We start from the raw sequence: 19,070 nt of genomic DNA, 5'->3' as shown, positions 1-19,070 counted from the left end.
CTTTCAGAGAGGCTAAATGGGGGCTGCTCGAGCCTTGGGTAATCCAGGCACAGGAAACTGGATGGGTGGGGCATGAGGAAGAGAGGATAGGTGCCCTACTGAAAACAGGGGATCAGTGAAAATATTACTATACAACATGCCACTAGGAAGCAGGCTAGGAAGTATAACATCTTTAAGAAGCAGACTCTGAGATGGAGATAAACATGGAAAAAGTTTATTAGTGTGTTCTGTGGAAATAACACCTGTGGAAGGGAAAGAAGGAAGGGGAATTGGGCTCAGGGAGAAGTTGGGCTGTGGTTCAATCTTAATGAACTCCTTGGCCAGTAGCATAGAGATCTCAAAGTAGGATGGCTCCTCAGACTTATCCTGAACTGGGGCAATCAGGTTGGCTGAGCCTTTACATCTTCTTGTTGATGAGGTATTGGATGTGTGGCTGTTGTGGGAAAGGGACATAACTTTAGGTGAGGCAGTTCTCTTCTGTCGGGCAATTCCTGAAGAGGGCTCACTGCTGAGGGCTGTGAGACAGCAGCATTCCTGCTGCCCAGGGAGTAGGTCCTGAGTCGTGAAGAGACATCTGGGTGTGTACCACAGTATCCACTATGTAATGAGACCCCCTTACTCTGGTTAATTTCCAGAACACTGGAAGTCAGTTTTGTTCTCCATATCTGTCCTCCAAGAAAAAGGCTGCAGAATACCTTTCTGGGAAAACTACCCAGCTCAAGAGAAAAGATATACATATAGGTAGTGATATTTGGAGATGCTCTGCTGCAACAGCCAAGTCCCACCAGAGAAGCCTCACTGAAGCACATTAAATTTCCAGTCAGCATTTTTTTTTTTTTTTTGCGGTACGTGGGCCTCTCACTGTTGTGGCCTCTCCCGTTGCGGAGCACAGGCTCCGGACGTGCAGGCTCAGCGGCCATGGCTCATGGGCCCAGCCGCTCCACGGCATGTGGGATCTTCCCAGACCGGGGCATGAAGCCGTGCCCCCTGCATCAGCAGGGAGACTCTCAACCACTGCGCCACCAGGGAAGCCCATCCAGTCAGCTCTTTAATCACTGAATAGAAAATATGAACCACAAGACCAAAAAAAAAAAAAAAACTTTAACATGAAAACAGAGATCAAATCAAACAGAAACGGAAAAATAAAAGCAATTTGTAGTAAACAGAAAGTATTAAGAATAGAAGAAAATCTAGATTACTATCTTCAGAGAAATAAAAGAAGATATTTCATTCATTATAAGAACAAGATGCTACAAAAAAAGGAATGCCAGAGAATAAGGAAACACTTCTAGAAATTAAAAATGATTAAATAAAAAATAAGTTAAAGCTGAAGAAATCTCCCACAGAGTAGAACAGGAGTATAATACAGAAAACGGATGAAAAGAGATAAGAAAATTAGGAGAATTAATCCAGAAGGTCTAACATCTATCAAAAGGAGTCCTAGGGCTTCCATGGTGGCGCAGTGGTTGAGAGTCCGCCTGCCGATGCAGGGGATGCGGGTTCGTGCCGCGGTCCAGGAAGATCCCACATGCTGCAGAGCGGCTGGGCCCGTGGGCCATGGCCGCTGAGCCTGAGCATCCGGAGCCTGTGCTCCGCAACAGGAGAGGCCACAGCAGTGAGAAGCCTGTGTACTGCAAAAAAAAAAAAAAAAAAAAGAGTCCTAGAAAGAGAGAATGACAACAACAAAATGGTGAGGAGGAAATTATCAAAGAAATAATACAATAAAGTTTCTCAGAATGGAAGGGCATCAGTTTCAAGTTTGAAAGGGCTGAACAGCAAAATGAAAGAAAAAAGACCCATTCCAAGGCACACATCTTCACATTATTAAAATAGTATTGGTAAAGGGAAGATTCTAAAAAGGTTTCAGAAAATGAAAAACAGATCATGCACAAAGATTAAGAATCAGAATAACACAAGACTTCTTGACAGCAAAGGAAACAGGAGAATGGAGCAGCGCTTTTCAAATTCTGAAGGAAAATAATCTGCAATCTAGGATTCTAGACCCAGGCGAGCTATCAACCAAGTATCAGGGAGGTTTAAAGAAATTTCCAGACATGTAAGCTTTCTCAGGAAGCCACTGGCATAAGTGCTCCATCAAAATGGAGACATAAATCAGAAGGAATAAAGCATGAAAGCCCAGAAATAAAGGAATCCTATGCAGAAGAATGGTGAAGGGAATTCCTAGGATGAGAGTAAAGAGAAACTTGAATGAAAGCTGTACAACAGCCCAGGAGAGCAATTAGTTCACACTGAAGCAGGAAGAAAGACAGTTTTAAGAGGAAGTATACAAGAAGAAAATGGAACTGAGAGGTCACATGACCTGTTTGACTGTATTAAGTTTTCCAGCTATGGCACAGAGTTTGGGGCCGCATTGGTTACGTGAACATAGATAAGAAACAAATGAATAAACAACACAGAAAAGAACAAAAATGTGTACAAGAAAGGAAATGCAATACTCTACAAGATCCAGAGGTGACCATTTACATTTACCTTAATCGACTAAACCTTAAGAACAGATTTAATTTAAAAAATTGTGATAAAACTATAATGAGAGGGGAAATGTGTTCATGTGTGTAGGGAGGTGAGGGAATGGGGAGTGGGGCTGGTAAAAGAAAGCTAAAGCTTCATCATTCATGGCATGAAATCAATGCATATGTCAAGTTGAAAAATCAAGAAAAAGCAGTCTAAATATGACATTTTTAAGGAAACATGGAGGTAAATAGAAGAAATTATCTAAATTTTTAGATGGTAATATGCAGTTGAAATGTCTCCCCCACCCCCACCCCAACATAAGACATAACTGAAGTCCCAACTCCTAGTACCTCAGAATCTGACTTTATTTTGAAATAGGATTTTAAAAGAAGTAATCAAACTAAAATGTCATTAGGATAGGCCCTAATCCAATATGACTGGTGTCCTTATAAAAAGGGGAAATTTGGACACAGAGACAGAAACAAAGGAAAGATGATATGCAGCAAAGGAAACCATAAACAAAATGAAAAGACAACCCTTAGAATGGGAGAAAATATTTGCAAATGAAGCGACTGACAAGGGGTTAATCTCCAAAATACACAAACAGTTCATGCAGCTCTATATCAAAAAAATAAGCAACCCAATCAAAAAGTGGGCAGATCTAAATAGATATTTTTCCAAAGAAGACATAAAGATGTCCAAAAAGCACATGAAAAGATGCTCAAATCGCTAATTATCAGAGAAATGTAAATCAAAACTAGAATGAGGTATTACCTCACATGGGTCAGAATGGCCATCAGCAAAAATTCCACAAACAGTAAACACTGGACAGGGTGTGGAGAAAAGGGAACCCTCTTACACTGTTGGTGGGAATGTGAATTGGAACAACAACTATGGAGAAGAGTATAGAGGTTCCTTAAAAAACTAAAAACAGTACTACCATATGATCCAGCAATCCCACTCCTGGGCATGTATCTGGAGAAAACCATAATCCGAAAAGACACATACACCCCAATGTTCATTGCAGTACTATTATTTATAATAGCCAAGACATGGAAGCAACCTAAATGTCATCAACAGAGAAATGGATAAAGATGTGGTACGTATGTGCAATCAAATATTACTCAGCTATAAAAAAGAATGAAATAATGTCATTTGCAGCAACATGGATGGACCTAGAGATTATCATACTAAGTGAAGCAAGTCAGACAAAGACAAATATATGATATCACTCATATGTGGAATCTAATTTTCAAAAAAATGATACAAATGTACGTATTTACAAAACAGAAACAGACTTACAGGTATCCAAAACAAACTTATGGTTACCAAAGGGGAAATGTGGCAGGGAGGGATAAATCAGGAGCTTGGGATGAACATACACACACTACTTATATAAAATAGATAACCAACAAGGACATACTGTATAGCACAGGGAACTCTATTCAATATTCTGTGATAACCCGTAAGAGAAAATAATCTAAAAATGAATGAATATATGTATACGTATAACTGAGTAACTTTGCTGTACACCTGAAACTAACACAACATTGTAAATCAACTATACTCCAATAAAATTTTAGAAAAAGATGATATGAAGACACATAAGGAGAGAACCATGTGAAGATGGAAGATTGGGGTGATGCATCTATAGGCTAAGGAACAAAACTCGTGAGGCTACAGGAAGCTAGGAGACAGGTATGGAACAGGTCCTTCCCTAGCACCTTCAGGGGAGGCATGGCCCTATCAACATCTTGATTTTGGACTCTGGTGTTCAGAACTGTGAGACAATAAATTTCTGTCGTTTTAAGCCAACCAGTTTGTGGTATTTTGTTAAGGCAGCTCTAGGAAACTAATACAGGGATCCTCAAATATAAGAAGGTTAGAAACCAGTGGAACAATGGACAGAACATTCAATTGCTAACCAGAAGTACAGCATTTCCTATGAATCGTTGACACTAATTCAGTAAATCTTGGTACTCAGATTTCTCATTTTTATAAGGAGGAGCTGAGACTTGTTGACTTCTTAGACTATTTATTTCAGCAATTAAATTCAGTGATTCTAGGATCGTAATCTATTGTCCAGCTGGAGTTTTAAGAAAATTCACTACGCCAAGAGTTGTTTTGTTTATCCATACCAATCCTCTTACTACTGACACAGACATGCAGAGTAGTGAATAACTTAAGATAGTAAGTTAAGGAAATTTTTAATTAAAAGGAGGCCAATTCTCACCTTCCTTTTTAATTTTGAATAATATAAGTACAGTATTTTTCTACTCTATTGTAACTAGTGGCTATGATGCTTCATGAGACTAAATTAAGTTTATATTAACATATGTCACATTTTACTAAAGGAAACGTTTTTCTTATCAGCAAGGCAAAATAGTTATCACATTCCTACATTGTTGGATGCCTAGCAGGATCTTGCTAGGCACTTACCTCTCCAAGTACTCTGCAAGAAGTTGTTCTGCTGCAGATGAATACATCCATTCACTTCCAACTTTCTTAGTATATCCAGGTACCTCCTCATTTTTTTTGTTGAATTTGAGATTCAAACCCACATTTGCTTTATGGTCTCCATGAGGGCTGAATTTAAACCACACACACACATACACACAAAAGTTTTAAAATTTTGTTCAAAGAATAAAAAGCTTTGCTTTCAATTTTTAGAAAAGTTTAGTCTTGATTGGTTTTCTACATTTTAGTTATCATGGTTATTTCCAAAGTAGCAGTAGTGGAAAAACTAGAGGAAAGGCTTCAAAACCCAAGTCAACAAAGCATACAAATAGATTATGTAATTGAGAGGAGAATGAAATAAGGAAATGTAGGGAAATATATAATTGAGATTCACACACACCATCTGATACCTTTTTTCAAGGTTCAATTTGTTAGCTGCTAAAAATAAGAACTGTCTTTCCAAACACCTAAAGCATGTGCCATTTAGATAAAAGATCACCATCAGAGGAATCTATGCATAATTTTTAAAGAAAATTCAGAGCAATTAATAAGAGAAAATAAATACTGAAATATTAACCATTTTATCTTTATTATTTAATTTTTTTCTGCCACTTTAAGTAAATTTCTCTAACATAAACTTACTTTCTCCTAGATCCTCTTCCAATAAAAATACTTCCTGTAAACCTTGAAACAAGGTATCCACTCACTCCAAGGCGACTGGCCAACACATATCCTGGGTTGTACTTTATAGAATATTTCTTTAAATATAAAAACAAAAAGGTCAATTATGGAAACACAAAGCATTAAAGCAGCATTTCTTTACCTTTAAAATCTGGAGATAAGACATCACTAACATTTTGGATTGTGGCAATGTAAGGATTCTCAAAAGTAAGTGACCTATTACCCCCCACCCTGCTTTTTGTTAAAGGATTTATAGGCAGAATATTTCTGCTCCTCTCTCTCCTTAAAGAACAGAATTCCCAAGGATGAATGAAAGGGGGAGGAAACATACAGTTTGTGAAACTGCCTCAAGAAATAAACTCTACAGTAAGTATTAAACGGCAAACTCTGTAGGCGAGAACGATTTTTAAAAAATTAATTTTCATGTTCTAAGAAGGACCTGGTAAAATACCTGGGAAAAATTGAGGTCTTGATAATTATTACATTGAATTAAAACATGAGTATGTCATCAAAATAGTTGCTACTGAGCAAAACTGAGTGTCCTTCATATATAGATATAAGTAATATTTGTTTCCCCAAATCATTTATCATATGAAAATAAGTATGAATAGGCTCATAATTAATACATTGTTAATATAATTCAGTCAATGAAATGTAACCTTTATTTGTGTACTTATGGGAAGAAACTATGAAGACAGTCAAATTAAAAAAAAAATTACCAGATCATACAATTTTTAACCAGGAAGTAAATTACTCACAAATCCAGTACCAACTATGGTAAGCTACCATATACTCCTAACATTATGTATGTAATAATAATAATACATACTTATTTTATATGGATTTCATATACTATGTTCATGTAAATGAATATATAAATATAATAAATATACTATATTTAATAAATTATACAAATATTTTATATTCTTATTTCATGGGAATGTAAGGATTTTTATCATCAGCAAAGCAAAATTTACGAGAATGGTAAGGAATTATTTTCCACGATTATTTTTTTAATGATCATGTCTACAATGACCCCTAAATGGATAAATTTTTTTAGTCGCCTGGTACATAAAGTCACTATTAAAATACATTAATATGCTAGTAAAGAATGCAACACAATCAAAAATATTATCAGATATAGAAATAATTTCAGAATATAAAGGAAGAATTAAGGCAATAGTTCTCTATCACAGGTAGTACCACTTTTCTAATAAGTATCTGAAAATGTGTTGAGGCACATTCAGTTACAATAATTGACACAGGTTAAGAACACTTAGTGTCCAGGCACCAAGATGCCAATTGTCTTGCCATATACAGGGCAGTCCTATTTAATACACAGTAGTCCTGCTCAAAATACAATTAGTACTCCTTTTGAAAAATATTGGATTATGGTATAGTTAAAGTTAATTAAATCACCACAAATATCCTAGAAATTATAAAATAAAAAGTAGAGAAAGAAGGCTTGAGTAAAAGATAAAGAAAATATGTAAAGAGAAAGAAAGTATACTGGAGAAGGCATGCCTAGCAACACTGTACCCTTAGAATTGGGTAGGCTCTGTCAGATCTAAAAAAAGCCAGGGATGAAGCAACAAGTTCTTCTGCCTCCACTGACTCCCAAACAGAGTTCCAGCTTCTTCATCTAAAGGGCCACTCTCCTGATTTCCTGACTATGCCTTCTGAATTATTTCTCCAAAAGAGACCTGATGGCAAGATTTTAGGGACTTCTCTGCTTTCCATAAAGGTTCCTCACGGGTATGGCGATGCCTAATGCCTTAAACGCATTTCACAGGAAATGAAGTTTTAGATTGTTACTACTAGCAAAAATAAAATATAAGTAGCAATGGCTGGCTGAATGTGAATTAATTTCAGTCAAGTTAATTATCTAATCAATCAATAAAAACAAATGATAGATATCGGGATTATCCCCTTACTTTAACAGAGAAAAATAAAAGGGTGCCATGAACTTAAGTGCAGTTTCCCAATTTTCTCTAGGGACTGTTCATCTTTAGCTGAGTAGAGACATATAACCTTTGCAAGAAGGTCATTTGTTACTTGTAACTAAAAATGCAGACCTTGATTAATTACGAAAGGTTTAAAAAAACCCAAGTCTATTCCCAGAGGGTATGCTAATCAATGTGCCACTGGGAATTCCCTGGCGGTCCACTGGTTAGGACTCCGGGCTCTCACTCCTGAGGGCCTGGGTTCAATCCTTGGTCATGGAACTAAGATCCCACAAGCCACACTACCAACAACCATTAACAACAACCATTATAAATTAATAGTGGGATCTCAGCAGTTTTTCCCCCAAAGATTTGCATGAAGTTTTGAGCACAGATTCCACTTATTTTTAACTAATACTAGATACAACTGTGAGAGAATTTAATCAGTGTTAAATAAAATATTTGCAATAATTCAAAGGAGGTACCAAAAATATCTTTCTAACATTTTTAAAGGTAATCAATTCTAAATTAAATCACACGGACTATAGTACTCACATGCTGGTTTTGTATTAAAGCATCAAGATTGGGTTCACATGGAATACTGAAAATCACACGAATCCTGCCTTCTGTAATCACATCCCCTGAATCCTGAACCTTGGAGGGAAAAAAAAAAAAAAAATCACAGTATGTTTTAGTCTCTTTCACTACATTTTATTTACTTGTTTTTCTACTTATTTGAGTAGTGTTTAGTATTTCTGAAATACAGTAACACAATAAAAGTAGATAGTGGACATTTTCTTCGAATTTATAAGTGGATGTGCTTATAAATTTGAGTCATTGTACCTTGCTTTAACCAGTTGTTAACCAGCCTTTTAAAAAAAATTAACTTTAATTTGCAAATAACTTCCAACTACCAAAAAGTTGCAAAAATAAAACAAGTCAAAGAACATTTACCCAGATTCACCTATTATCGACATTTAACTCCATTTAACATTTGTGCTCTATGTGTGTATTTACATACACATAATTATTTTTTGAAACTTTCTGAGGGTATATTATATATATCATGTCCATTATCCCTAAATATTTTGGTGCATATTTCCTAAGAAGAGGATATTTTATTATATTACCACAGTACAGTTATTAAATACATAAATTTACAACACAATACTTTTATCTAATCCACTGTCCATACACCAGTTTTGTCAGTTGACCTAAAAGTGACCTATATTTATAGAAAACTCTTTACTCCCTCTACTACAGGATCAGGCTAGGATCAGATATTGCATTTAGTTGTCATATCTCTTTAGCCTCTTTTAATATATCCAGAGGCTTTGTCTTTCATACACTGACATTTTGAAGAATATAGTTCATTCCTCCCTCTCTACCCTGACTTTTTTTTTTTTTTTTTTTTTTGCGATATGCGGGCCTCTCACTATTGTGGCCTCTCTCATTGCGGAGCACAGGCTCCGGACGCGCAGGCCCAGCGGCCATAGCTCACGGGCCCAGCCGCTCCGCGGCACGTGGGATCCTCCCGGACCGGGGCACGAATCCGTGTCCCCTGCATTGGCAAGCGGACTCTCAACCACTGCGCCACCAGGGAAGCCCCCTACCCTGACTTTTTAAAAACATTTCTACATTTGGGATTTGTCTAGTGTTTCTCGTGATTAGGTTAATGTTACATATTCTCAGCCAGAATAGTGCACAGAAGATGTGTCCTTTGTAGAGTACCCCATCTGGAGGTACATGATGTTCATCTGTTCCTCACTATTTTTTAATTTTGATCACACAATCAAGATGTTGCTCAATTTCTTTACTGTACAGTTATAGTTTTTTGTTTTCCTTGCAACTAAATAAACAATCTGTGGGGAGACACTTTCTAAGACCATGAAAATATCTTGCTCCTGATCAAAAATTCCCCTTAGATTTAGCTTCCAATGATGATTGTTGCCTGATTCAATCTGAATCATTATGCTTGTTAAATGATGGTTTTCCAACTCCCTCATTCCCTCCACAATTATCCCTGACATGATAATATAGGCAAAAGTCTTTCCTTTCTCCATTTATTTACCTATTTATTATCACTATGGAATCATGCATTCCTATTCCCCGCCCCTGATGGTTTACAATTCAATATGTACTCAATTACTTTGGTACTTAAACAGTCCCAGATTTGGCCGGTAGGAGCCTCTTCAACCTGGTACCTGTGTACCACATATGCTCACATCATTCTTGTGAGTACTTCCTTGCTTTCCCGCATAACTAGTAGTTCTAGGCTCATCGTGTACTTATTCTGCCTCAGCCCTGTAATCAGCCATTTCTCTGAGAAGGCCAGTTCCTTTTTGTGGGATATGGTGTTAGAGATCAAGATCAGAGTGTTACATGCTACCAGGGTATCTTTGCTTCCAATCCTTATGAGCAAATAGGGCTAGAAAATATATGTACGTATAGGCACATATGCATTCATATTATCTACAAACATACATGAATATACCCATATACATGTGCCTATATATATACACATACACACGTATAAAGTATTTTAGCAATCATGAGTTCACATTAATACCTCCAATTCTAATCTGTTCCCACAGGTCCTTTCTTGCATTCTCCTGTTCTATACTTACAAGTACCTTTTCCCATGTGAGAGCTGGAGTTCCCCAAAACATCAACACATTTATCAATTCATCAACCCAATAATACATTGAAAATAATTTCAGAATTGCTTCATCCGTACTACAATAAATAAACCTATGAAAAAAGAGATTAGAATCTGAATTCTTCTTCCACCACCTCCTGATCTCAGTGTGCTCAACACTAAAGATATATAGCCAAATATTGTGTTTATAAATTAGATGAATGAACTCTTTCTTTTTTCCCCCTTCAGTATTACATTTTATTTTATGCCTAAATGAAGAGAAGTTAAATAACTGTATTAACTTGAAACCATAAAGAAATTTAATAGTAATAATAACAGGTACTAACTTCTCCAGTGCATCCATAATAGGGTGTTCCCAGCATAAAGACCATACTTCTAGGAGGAAACAAGTCATCCAATGTTTTAATATTGGAGAAACGGGAGTCAAAAGCCCGGATGTCCTATGTAGAATGAAATATAAAAGTGAATCGTTACAGTCAAAATTTCTATAGACTGCATATCAAGATTTTTTCCTATGGGATTATGACTATGCTGTCTACAAATGTCAAATGTAAAGGTTTTCTACATAACAATACCAGAATCTAAAATTTATTATCTCCTTATATGCCAGACACTCTTCTAGGTACTTTACATATTTATTAGTTCATTTCATCCTGAAGACAACCCTCTGTGGCAGAGACCATTACTAGCCCCACTTTATAGATGAGGAAACTAAAGCACAGAAAGGTGATCTTGCCCAAGGTCATATGGCTAAGAAGTCAACTCAGTCAGTACTCTTAATCACTATGCTATACTGCTTCCCCCAAATTACATGATCACTACATGCATTTAAAAAAATTTGCCCCCTTACAACATCTAAGATCACAAACACAAAAGCAAATGCTTTTTGTATTTACTAATTTATTTAAAGAAAACTTTTTGTGAGAATAATAAATAAATACAAAAGAAAAGTTTCCTAACCATACACAGAATGAGTGTCTGAGCGTGTTATACTCCTTTTAAACACTACAGTATTTTGCAAATTACATTAAATAATAATATCTATTATATATTGCTGCATATTAATATGATATAGTGTTTTCTTTATACAGTGTGCAACAGTGTACATTAAGATAGAATTGAGACCTGAAGGAGACTTACTTGGACAATAGTTTGATAAACAAATGGAAGAACTTGTTTTGACCACTGTTTCTCTAGACGGACTTCACCATTTTGATTTACTTGGTATTTACGACCTGTGAGTAACTGACCATATACAACTGCAGATGTTTCATTTATTATTATTCCTTTTCTTCTCAGGTAGCTCAAAGAAAAAATAAAAAATAAATATAGATGTGTATGAGTGTGCATATATTCTAAGATGATAATCATCATTCAAACTACCAACTCATAATCAAATGCTTAAATAAACTTTAAATAAATATGCTAGCAGTTCTGAGTACCTAACTTAAGACTTTTTGCATTATCCTGTGGCTACCTTTCCCAAAGTCTGTAAGATTAAATAAGAACTCATAGAGTTGTAAGAAACTCCTGTGTTTCATACCCACTAGGCTGGCTATAACAAAAAACTGAAAACAAGAAGCGCTGTGGGACTTCCCTGGTGGCGCAGTGGTTAAGAATCAGCCTGCCAGTGCTGGGGACACGGGTTTAAGCCCTGGTCTGGGAAGATCCCACATGCTGTGGAGCAACTAAGCCCATGTGCCACAACTACTGAGCCTGCGCTCTAGAGCCCGTGAGCCACAACTATTGAGCCCGTGTGCCACAACTACTGAAGCCTGTGCGCCTAGAGCCCGTGCTCTGCACCAAGAGAAGCCACCACAATGAGAAGCCCGTGCACTGCAATGAAGAGTGGCCTCCACTCGCCACAACTAGAGAAAGCCCACATATAGCAACAAAGACCCAATGCAGCCAAAAAAAAAAAAAAAAAGAAAAGTGTTGGAAAGGATGTGGAGAGACTGGAACACTTGTATACTGCTGATGGGAATGTAAAACAGTGCAGCCACTGCAGAAAACAGTTTCACAGTTCCTCAAAAAGTTAAACAGAGAACTGCCAAACAGCCTGGCAATTCCACTCCTAAGTATGTAACCAAAGAACTGGAAACAAGTAATCAAACAAATATTTATAGACCTATGCTCATAACAGCACTATTCACAATAGCAAAAAGGTGGAAAGAAGCCATATGTCCAACAGATGAATGCACGAACAAAAGGTGGTATATCCATACAATGAAATATTTGGCCATAAAAAGAAGTAAGTATTGACATATACTACAATATGTATGAACCCCCTAAACATGCTAAGTAAAAGAAGCCAGACACAAAAGGTCACATATTATGTGACTCTATTTATATGAAACATCCAGAATAGGTAAATCCAGAAAGAGAAAATAGAGATTGATAGGGAGGGGCATTCAGTGAGCCTTTTCAGTCTAAAGTAGGGGTTGGCAAACTATGGTAACGGGCTAAATCCAGACTGCCTCCTATTCTTATAAATAAAATTTACTGGAACACAGTCAATCATTTATTTAATATCTATGGCTGCTTTTGTGATATAACAACAGAGTTGAGAAGTTGTGACAAAAACTGTAAAGTCTACAAAGCCTAAAGTATTTGGCCTTTACAGAAAAAGTGTGCTGATTCCTGATATGAAGATGCAATCATTCTTCACCTGAGGGATATTTTCTTGTCTCCTTTCCATTTCCTCTTTCTAGAACTCCTCTCAGCTACATATCAGAAATTCTGACTATACTATTTTCATCTCTTTGTGTACTATGTGCTGAAGAAATTCCTTAGCTTGATCTTTTAGCCCACTGATTCACTTTTCAGTATGCCCATATTACTATTCAGACCATCTACTGAGCTCATTATAGAAATCATAATTTTATTTTCGTATATGTGTTTATACAAAAACATATGTATTATATAATATACACTATATATAGTTAAATAACATTATTATGTATACATATATTTTATATAGCTAAATTAAAATTATGGTGAAAAAACCAGATATGTTCCCTACCCTTATGGAGCCTACTATCTATGAAAAGAGTCTTAAAGTAACCACATTCATAAATTTATTATTATGATTCTATTTATATGCGATAAAAGAAAATTCAGAATGATGTGAGCTATGACAGGGGTATCTAACTTACACTATTGGGAGGCCAAAAATGCTCTTCTCCCCCTGACAGCTGTGTTCATCTCCTTTTATGTTGGATAGCTTTTCATGGTCTTTTTACATATTTCCTGTTTAATCATCTTTGAATAAGGATATTATGGCCTGGTATTAGCTCCTATAATTGTAGAAGAGGTGTCTCCTTGAGTTCCCATTTATCAATGGATGCTACTACAGTATGAACAGGAGGGCTGACTGATATACATTTATAACACCATTTCACGTGCCACTGCCAGTTTCTATTATTCTGTTTTGGTTTAGGGAATTCTAGTGTTTGGATGAAAAAGGAGAGGTACTGTTAGGGTGGGATCATGGGACACAAAGCACCCTGAAAATTAGCATTCCAAGGAGGGTTAGCTTCTTCTTTACTTAGCTGGTATAGACCTTGCATTTCTGAATTCAGAGCATAAGGGACTTGGGTGTAGGGAGGAGGGGAGTAGGGAGGAGGGAAGGGTGAAGAACAAAGGAGAGTATGCCCTCCTATTTTTATTAGTTACATGTGGCCAAGAAATTCAATGGCCTTATGGTTAGTGAAATTAACTCTCAAATTCAGGCAACTTATGAACTGTGTATTCCTAGTGTAAGTGATTATGTCTTTTCTTTTTTTTTTGTACATCATGAAGTATTTTAGTGACAAACTGGGCAAGGTTCTAACTGCTGCTAACCAGATTTTATTTTAAATTAGAACTCATTACTTTTTTAGACCATAAAATGAAGATGCAGTCAGTATTCAGAGTAATCACACTAAGTGGAAAATAAGTTAAAAAATAAGTACATTAGACCACCACATTCTAGTTCAATGACATTAAATACTATTTATGACACTCACTATTCTGAAATTCCTTGTACTTCTTTTGTCCAGTTAGATTGTTCTTTGTCTCCAAGATGGACCACTTTAGAGGGTGGTGCAGTTCTTCCCAAATAAAGCTTCTGTGTTCCTGCAGGTTCTTCCAAGTAAAACCTTAAAAATTAAAATTATATTACCCGCAAATTTGTGGTTTAATATAGAGTTCTAGTAGTGTGAGTCTTCAAAGTGAAAAGATTTCTACATGGTATAACGGCAAAACCCCAAAAAACAAAAAGCCTCCTTTTTAAAAACTGTAATATGAATTTCAGAACAAACACTTGTAAAAAATTTTAATCAAAATTTAAAACAAATTATTATTCTTTCTCTATAAGAAATTAAACTAAATACATAATAAAAATATAAAATTTTAAAGAATTAATACTCTCAAATTCAATAAAGTAGTTTTTTTTTTTTTTTTTTTTTGCGGTACGCGGGCCTCTCACTGTTGTGGCCTCTCCCGTTGAGGAGCACAGGCTCCGGACGCGCAGGCTCAGCGGCCATGGCTCACAGGCCTAGCCGCTCCGCGGCATGTGGGATCTTCCCGGACCGAGGCACGAACCCGTGTCCCCTGCATCGGCAGGTGGACTCTCAAGCACTGCGCCACCAGGGAAGCCCCAATAAAGTAGTTTTGCTAAAAAAGTTTAACTTGATTCTAATCAAGCCATTATACCTAACTCCCAGTTTACAGGAAACATGTGGGATGGAGGACCAACTTAAATGACACTAAGAGGAAACAACTAGGTAAATTCAGAATTCTAAAAAATAACTGGCTTGGACTTTAGAAAAAAGGCAGGGAAGTAAGTTTAGCCAGGTCCTAGGATATAAAATCAACATACAGAAATCAATTACATTTCTATATACTGGCTGGGGAAACTGAAATTGAAAACATAATACTATCTATAGTTGCTCCAAAAAGTTTTAAATACTTAGGTAGGTATAAATCTAACAAAACATATACAGGTTCAGTATGCTGAGGAAACAAAATAGTGATAAAAGAAATCAAAGATTAAAATAAATGGAGAGATAAATGGAGCTTCATTTATCCATTTGGATCAGAAGACTCAACATAGTAAAGATGTCAAATCTCCACAGATTATAAGTTTAGTACAATTCCTATCAAAATTTCTCAAAGATTTTTATAAATATAAAAAAAAATTATTCTAAACTATATATAGAAAGGCAAAGGACCAAAAATAGTTAAAACAATTTTGAAAAAAAAAAAAAAGTAAGGAATCGCTCTACCTAAGGTTAAGACTTACTACATAGCTACAGTAACAAGACAATGTGGTGTAGGCATAAAAATAGACATAGAGGCAAATGCAACAAAACAGAGAACCCACAAGTAGACCCATACGAATATGCTCAACTTATTTTTGACATAGGTGTAAAAGCAAACTAATGGAGGAAGGAGAGTTTTTTCAACAAATAGTACTCGAGTTAATTCAATATTCATAGGTAAACATATGAAACTTGACCCAAACCTCATACTTTATATAAAAATTAATTCAAAATGGATCATGGATTTAAATGTAAAAGGAGAAGGTAAAACTATAAAACTTTTTGGAGAAAATCTTCTTTGGGACCTAGGGCTAGGTCAAGAGTTCTTAGACCAAAAACACGATCCATAAAACTAAAAACTGATAACTGGACTTCATCAAAAAGGCAGGGGAACTGAATTTTGATGATTAAAAAAGAATGTTCAATACCAGTTCATACTGGTACTGACTTCTCATCAACAAAATTACACAACAAAACACAACTGAGATACGTTTGCAGAGACCTAAGGAAAAAGGATTAGGCCTCTAACTCTAAACCTATGCATGAGAAAAACAACCAAAAAAACCTTTTGGATATGTAATAACTCAGAAAACATTAACATCCTCACATTTTCTCCAAAAAAAAAATTACTTTAGAAAGTTCTAGACATGAAAAATAACAAAAGAACAAGATATCAGACCAAGTAAAAGATGACAAAGAATAGCTTGTCTAAATAATCACTGATAAAATGATTGTGAACTTGAATAAAATGTTAAGAAATTATTTTTAGAATAGAAGATACGTGTTTTTTAATATATTATTTAAATGAAACCTGGGAAAGGCATGGAAAAGGTAAGGTTACATATGCTATTTATTCTTGTCAGAAAGAAATATATTTGCTAATTTATATAATGATAACTGGTAGAAAAGAATTAGGATATAGAACCTCCAAGCTATTGAAAGGAAAAGAAGGCAAAAGGGAAAAAATAATATATGCATCTAAAATATGCATCTCAACATTATAAAGCAACTATACTCCAATAAAATTTAATTTAAAAAATAAAATAAAATACTAATAAAAAATATGCATCTCAAGGTATGTACAATAAACTGTCAATAGTGGTTGAACCTGGAGTGGTATGATTAGAGGACTTTCATTTTCACTATAGAGTGTAAATATTTTACAAATATTATACCAGTTAAAATGTATGAATAAAAGCCAACAAATAGCAAAGCACATATAAACTTTAAAAATTATAAATAAAATCTTACTTAGTTTCTCCATCTGATACACCAACAACTCTAGCTTCTTCAAGATGAGGCCAATTAACAAAGAGAGACTTCCCAAGCACTGATGAAGCTATATTTTCAACACTCTTAAAGTAAAAACAGAAAAGTTCATTCATGTTTTAGGTCCAAGAGAGAATTTTACAGAGGCAAAATTAAATAATTAAAACTGGCTTGTGTTTATAACAGTGTACTTAAAATCTATAAAAACCATGCCTTAATAATTAAAACAGATATAAAATATTATTTGATGGCTCAGGCCAATTATTCCCTATTAGTAACTGCTCTTCTCAGCTTTATTCCCACTTAATTATTCCATCCACTTGAATTCAATTTTTAAAATTTCTCTTCTCTAAGTTGTGCCTTTATTGCCAACTACTCTCTGTCTTTCTAGTACATTTTCCAGGATTCCTGTTCTTTTAGATTTTTTCCCTTTCCTTTAAGTTTATTTATTTTTATTAAAAAATTTTTTTTGGCCATGTCATGCGGCATGCAGGATCTTAGTTCCCTGACCAGGGATTGAACCCTAGCCCCCTGCAGTGGAAGCGTGGAGTCTTAACCACTGGACCACCAGAGAAGTCTTCCTTCTTAAAAAAAATTTTTTTTTCAGTTGTTTTTACTTATCTGCCTTTCTTTATTCTTTAATTTATTATGAATCTGTATAAGTTTACCAACTTTACCTTCCCCTCTGCCAATCTCTTCTTATTAGAAGGGAACTATGACCAACTTAAAAGTAATTTTCTGCAGTATAAACATCTCAACACTAGGAAGCTTGCCTCCTCATTTGTTCAGCAGCACTGGCAGTTATTAGTGAAGGATGGCCCACTGATTTTAATCCTAAATGAAATTACTTGGCGAGAAAACAGGTTTCAGTAAAATCAAACAGAAGAACACTGACCTATAATGTGAGTATTACTGTTCACAATAATAGCCAACATTAGTAGAAATAATGTTCAGCAAGAAACCTAGGTTCTTAGTTCTGCTGCTAGCTAGCTGAGTGAATGTCCCTTTCCCAATCTCCATTTAAGTTTTTTAATTTGTAAAATTAATGAGCTGGATTAGCTGCCTCACAAAATTCCATCCAGTTGTAAAATTCTATGATTCTATTATTCTCATGATTATCAGCTTATTTTTCTCATGGAAACTGAGAAAAGTGAAAAGAACAGCATAGATGTCTAGAAAAGGGCTATTATTATTTCATATCAAATAATCAGATAGCATAAAACAGAATCTAAAATATGTAATTCATTTCAGTTTGTGGTTGGTATAATTAAATAAGAACACTAGACTTATTTCAAGTTAGAAACTATGGGTCCAAAATTGGGTTCTGCCTCTCTTCAGCTATGGACTCTTAGGCAAATCCTTTAATCCCACTGAGTCTCAGTTTTCTTTTATGAGAAGAAGTTATAACATCTACCTCACAATATTTATTTAAGGATAAAATAATATACACAAAAGCTTTTTTAAACTATAAAACACTGCACAGTTGGCCCTCTGTATCCATGGGTTCCACATCTGCAGATTAAACCAACTACTGATGGAGAATATTTAAAAAAACAAAAAGAAAAAACTCCAGAAAGTTTCAACAAATGCTGGCAACTATTTACATAGCATTTACATTGTATTTACAATTATTTATATTGTATTAAGTATTATAAGTAAAAGAGATGATCTAAAGTATAAGGCAGGATGTGTGTAGGTCATATGCAAATATTACACCATTTTATATAAGAGACTTGAGCATCCACAGATTTTGGTATCAGTGGGGAGTCCTGGAACCAATGTCCCATGGATACTGAGGGACAACTGTATAAATATTCTGTATGAAATAATACCTTAAGTACAAATTCTTAAAAGGAAACATTATTATTATTATTACTGTTGGTCAGACAACAACTTTGTGGTAGAAACTGAAGTTGAAATATAAATTTTGATTCACATTTTTTCTTTTCATTATGCTTAATCATTATTAGCAAATACTTCTTTAACAAATAGAGATGACTATTTTTAGACTTTTGGGGGTAACTTTTTATTTTATTTACTATATTTAGACATCTCTTACAGTGAACATATAAAAGAATGACTATTCTGATAAATAAAACAAGTTTCAACATTAGAACTAGGCTCCCTTAAGTATCCTTTTCCCTTCTTTCCTAGATTAATCCTTTCCCCGTAAGCCCTAGAGGCAATCCACTTCACATCCTTTCCCTCTACAGTGCCTTTAAGACCTCCTTTCTTCTTTAGCTCTACCTCTCTTCTTTTGTACGGATTTGCTAAATGAGCTGCCTC

General features: G+C 35.3%; 1 protein-coding gene across 2 annotated transcripts in view; it reads right to left on the bottom strand.

The window, feature by feature from the left end:
- Positions 1 to 19,070, bottom strand: part of XRN1 (5'-3' exoribonuclease 1) — a 100,795-nt gene that overhangs the window by 44,649 nt on the left and 37,076 nt on the right. For both annotated transcript variants that reach the window (XM_030873309.3, XM_030873310.3), the window contains exons 19-25: positions 16,767 to 16,870; positions 14,220 to 14,351; positions 11,353 to 11,515; positions 10,539 to 10,652; positions 8,109 to 8,207; positions 5,572 to 5,687; positions 4,912 to 5,058 (exon numbers count right to left, since the gene is read on the bottom strand). In XM_030873309.3, coding sequence (XP_030729169.1) covers positions 4,912 to 5,058; positions 5,572 to 5,687; positions 8,109 to 8,207; positions 10,539 to 10,652; positions 11,353 to 11,515; positions 14,220 to 14,351; positions 16,767 to 16,870 — 875 coding nt within the window. The remainder of the gene's footprint in view (positions 1 to 4,911; positions 5,059 to 5,571; positions 5,688 to 8,108; positions 8,208 to 10,538; positions 10,653 to 11,352; positions 11,516 to 14,219; positions 14,352 to 16,766; positions 16,871 to 19,070) is intronic.

This window comes from Globicephala melas, chromosome 4, assembly GCF_963455315.2.
Source record: "Globicephala melas chromosome 4, mGloMel1.2, whole genome shotgun sequence".
NCBI classification, from domain to species: Eukaryota; Metazoa; Chordata; class Mammalia; order Artiodactyla; family Delphinidae; genus Globicephala; species Globicephala melas.
The sequence above is the reverse complement of the archived record's forward strand: the minus strand, read 5'-3'. Positions and strand labels throughout refer to the sequence as shown.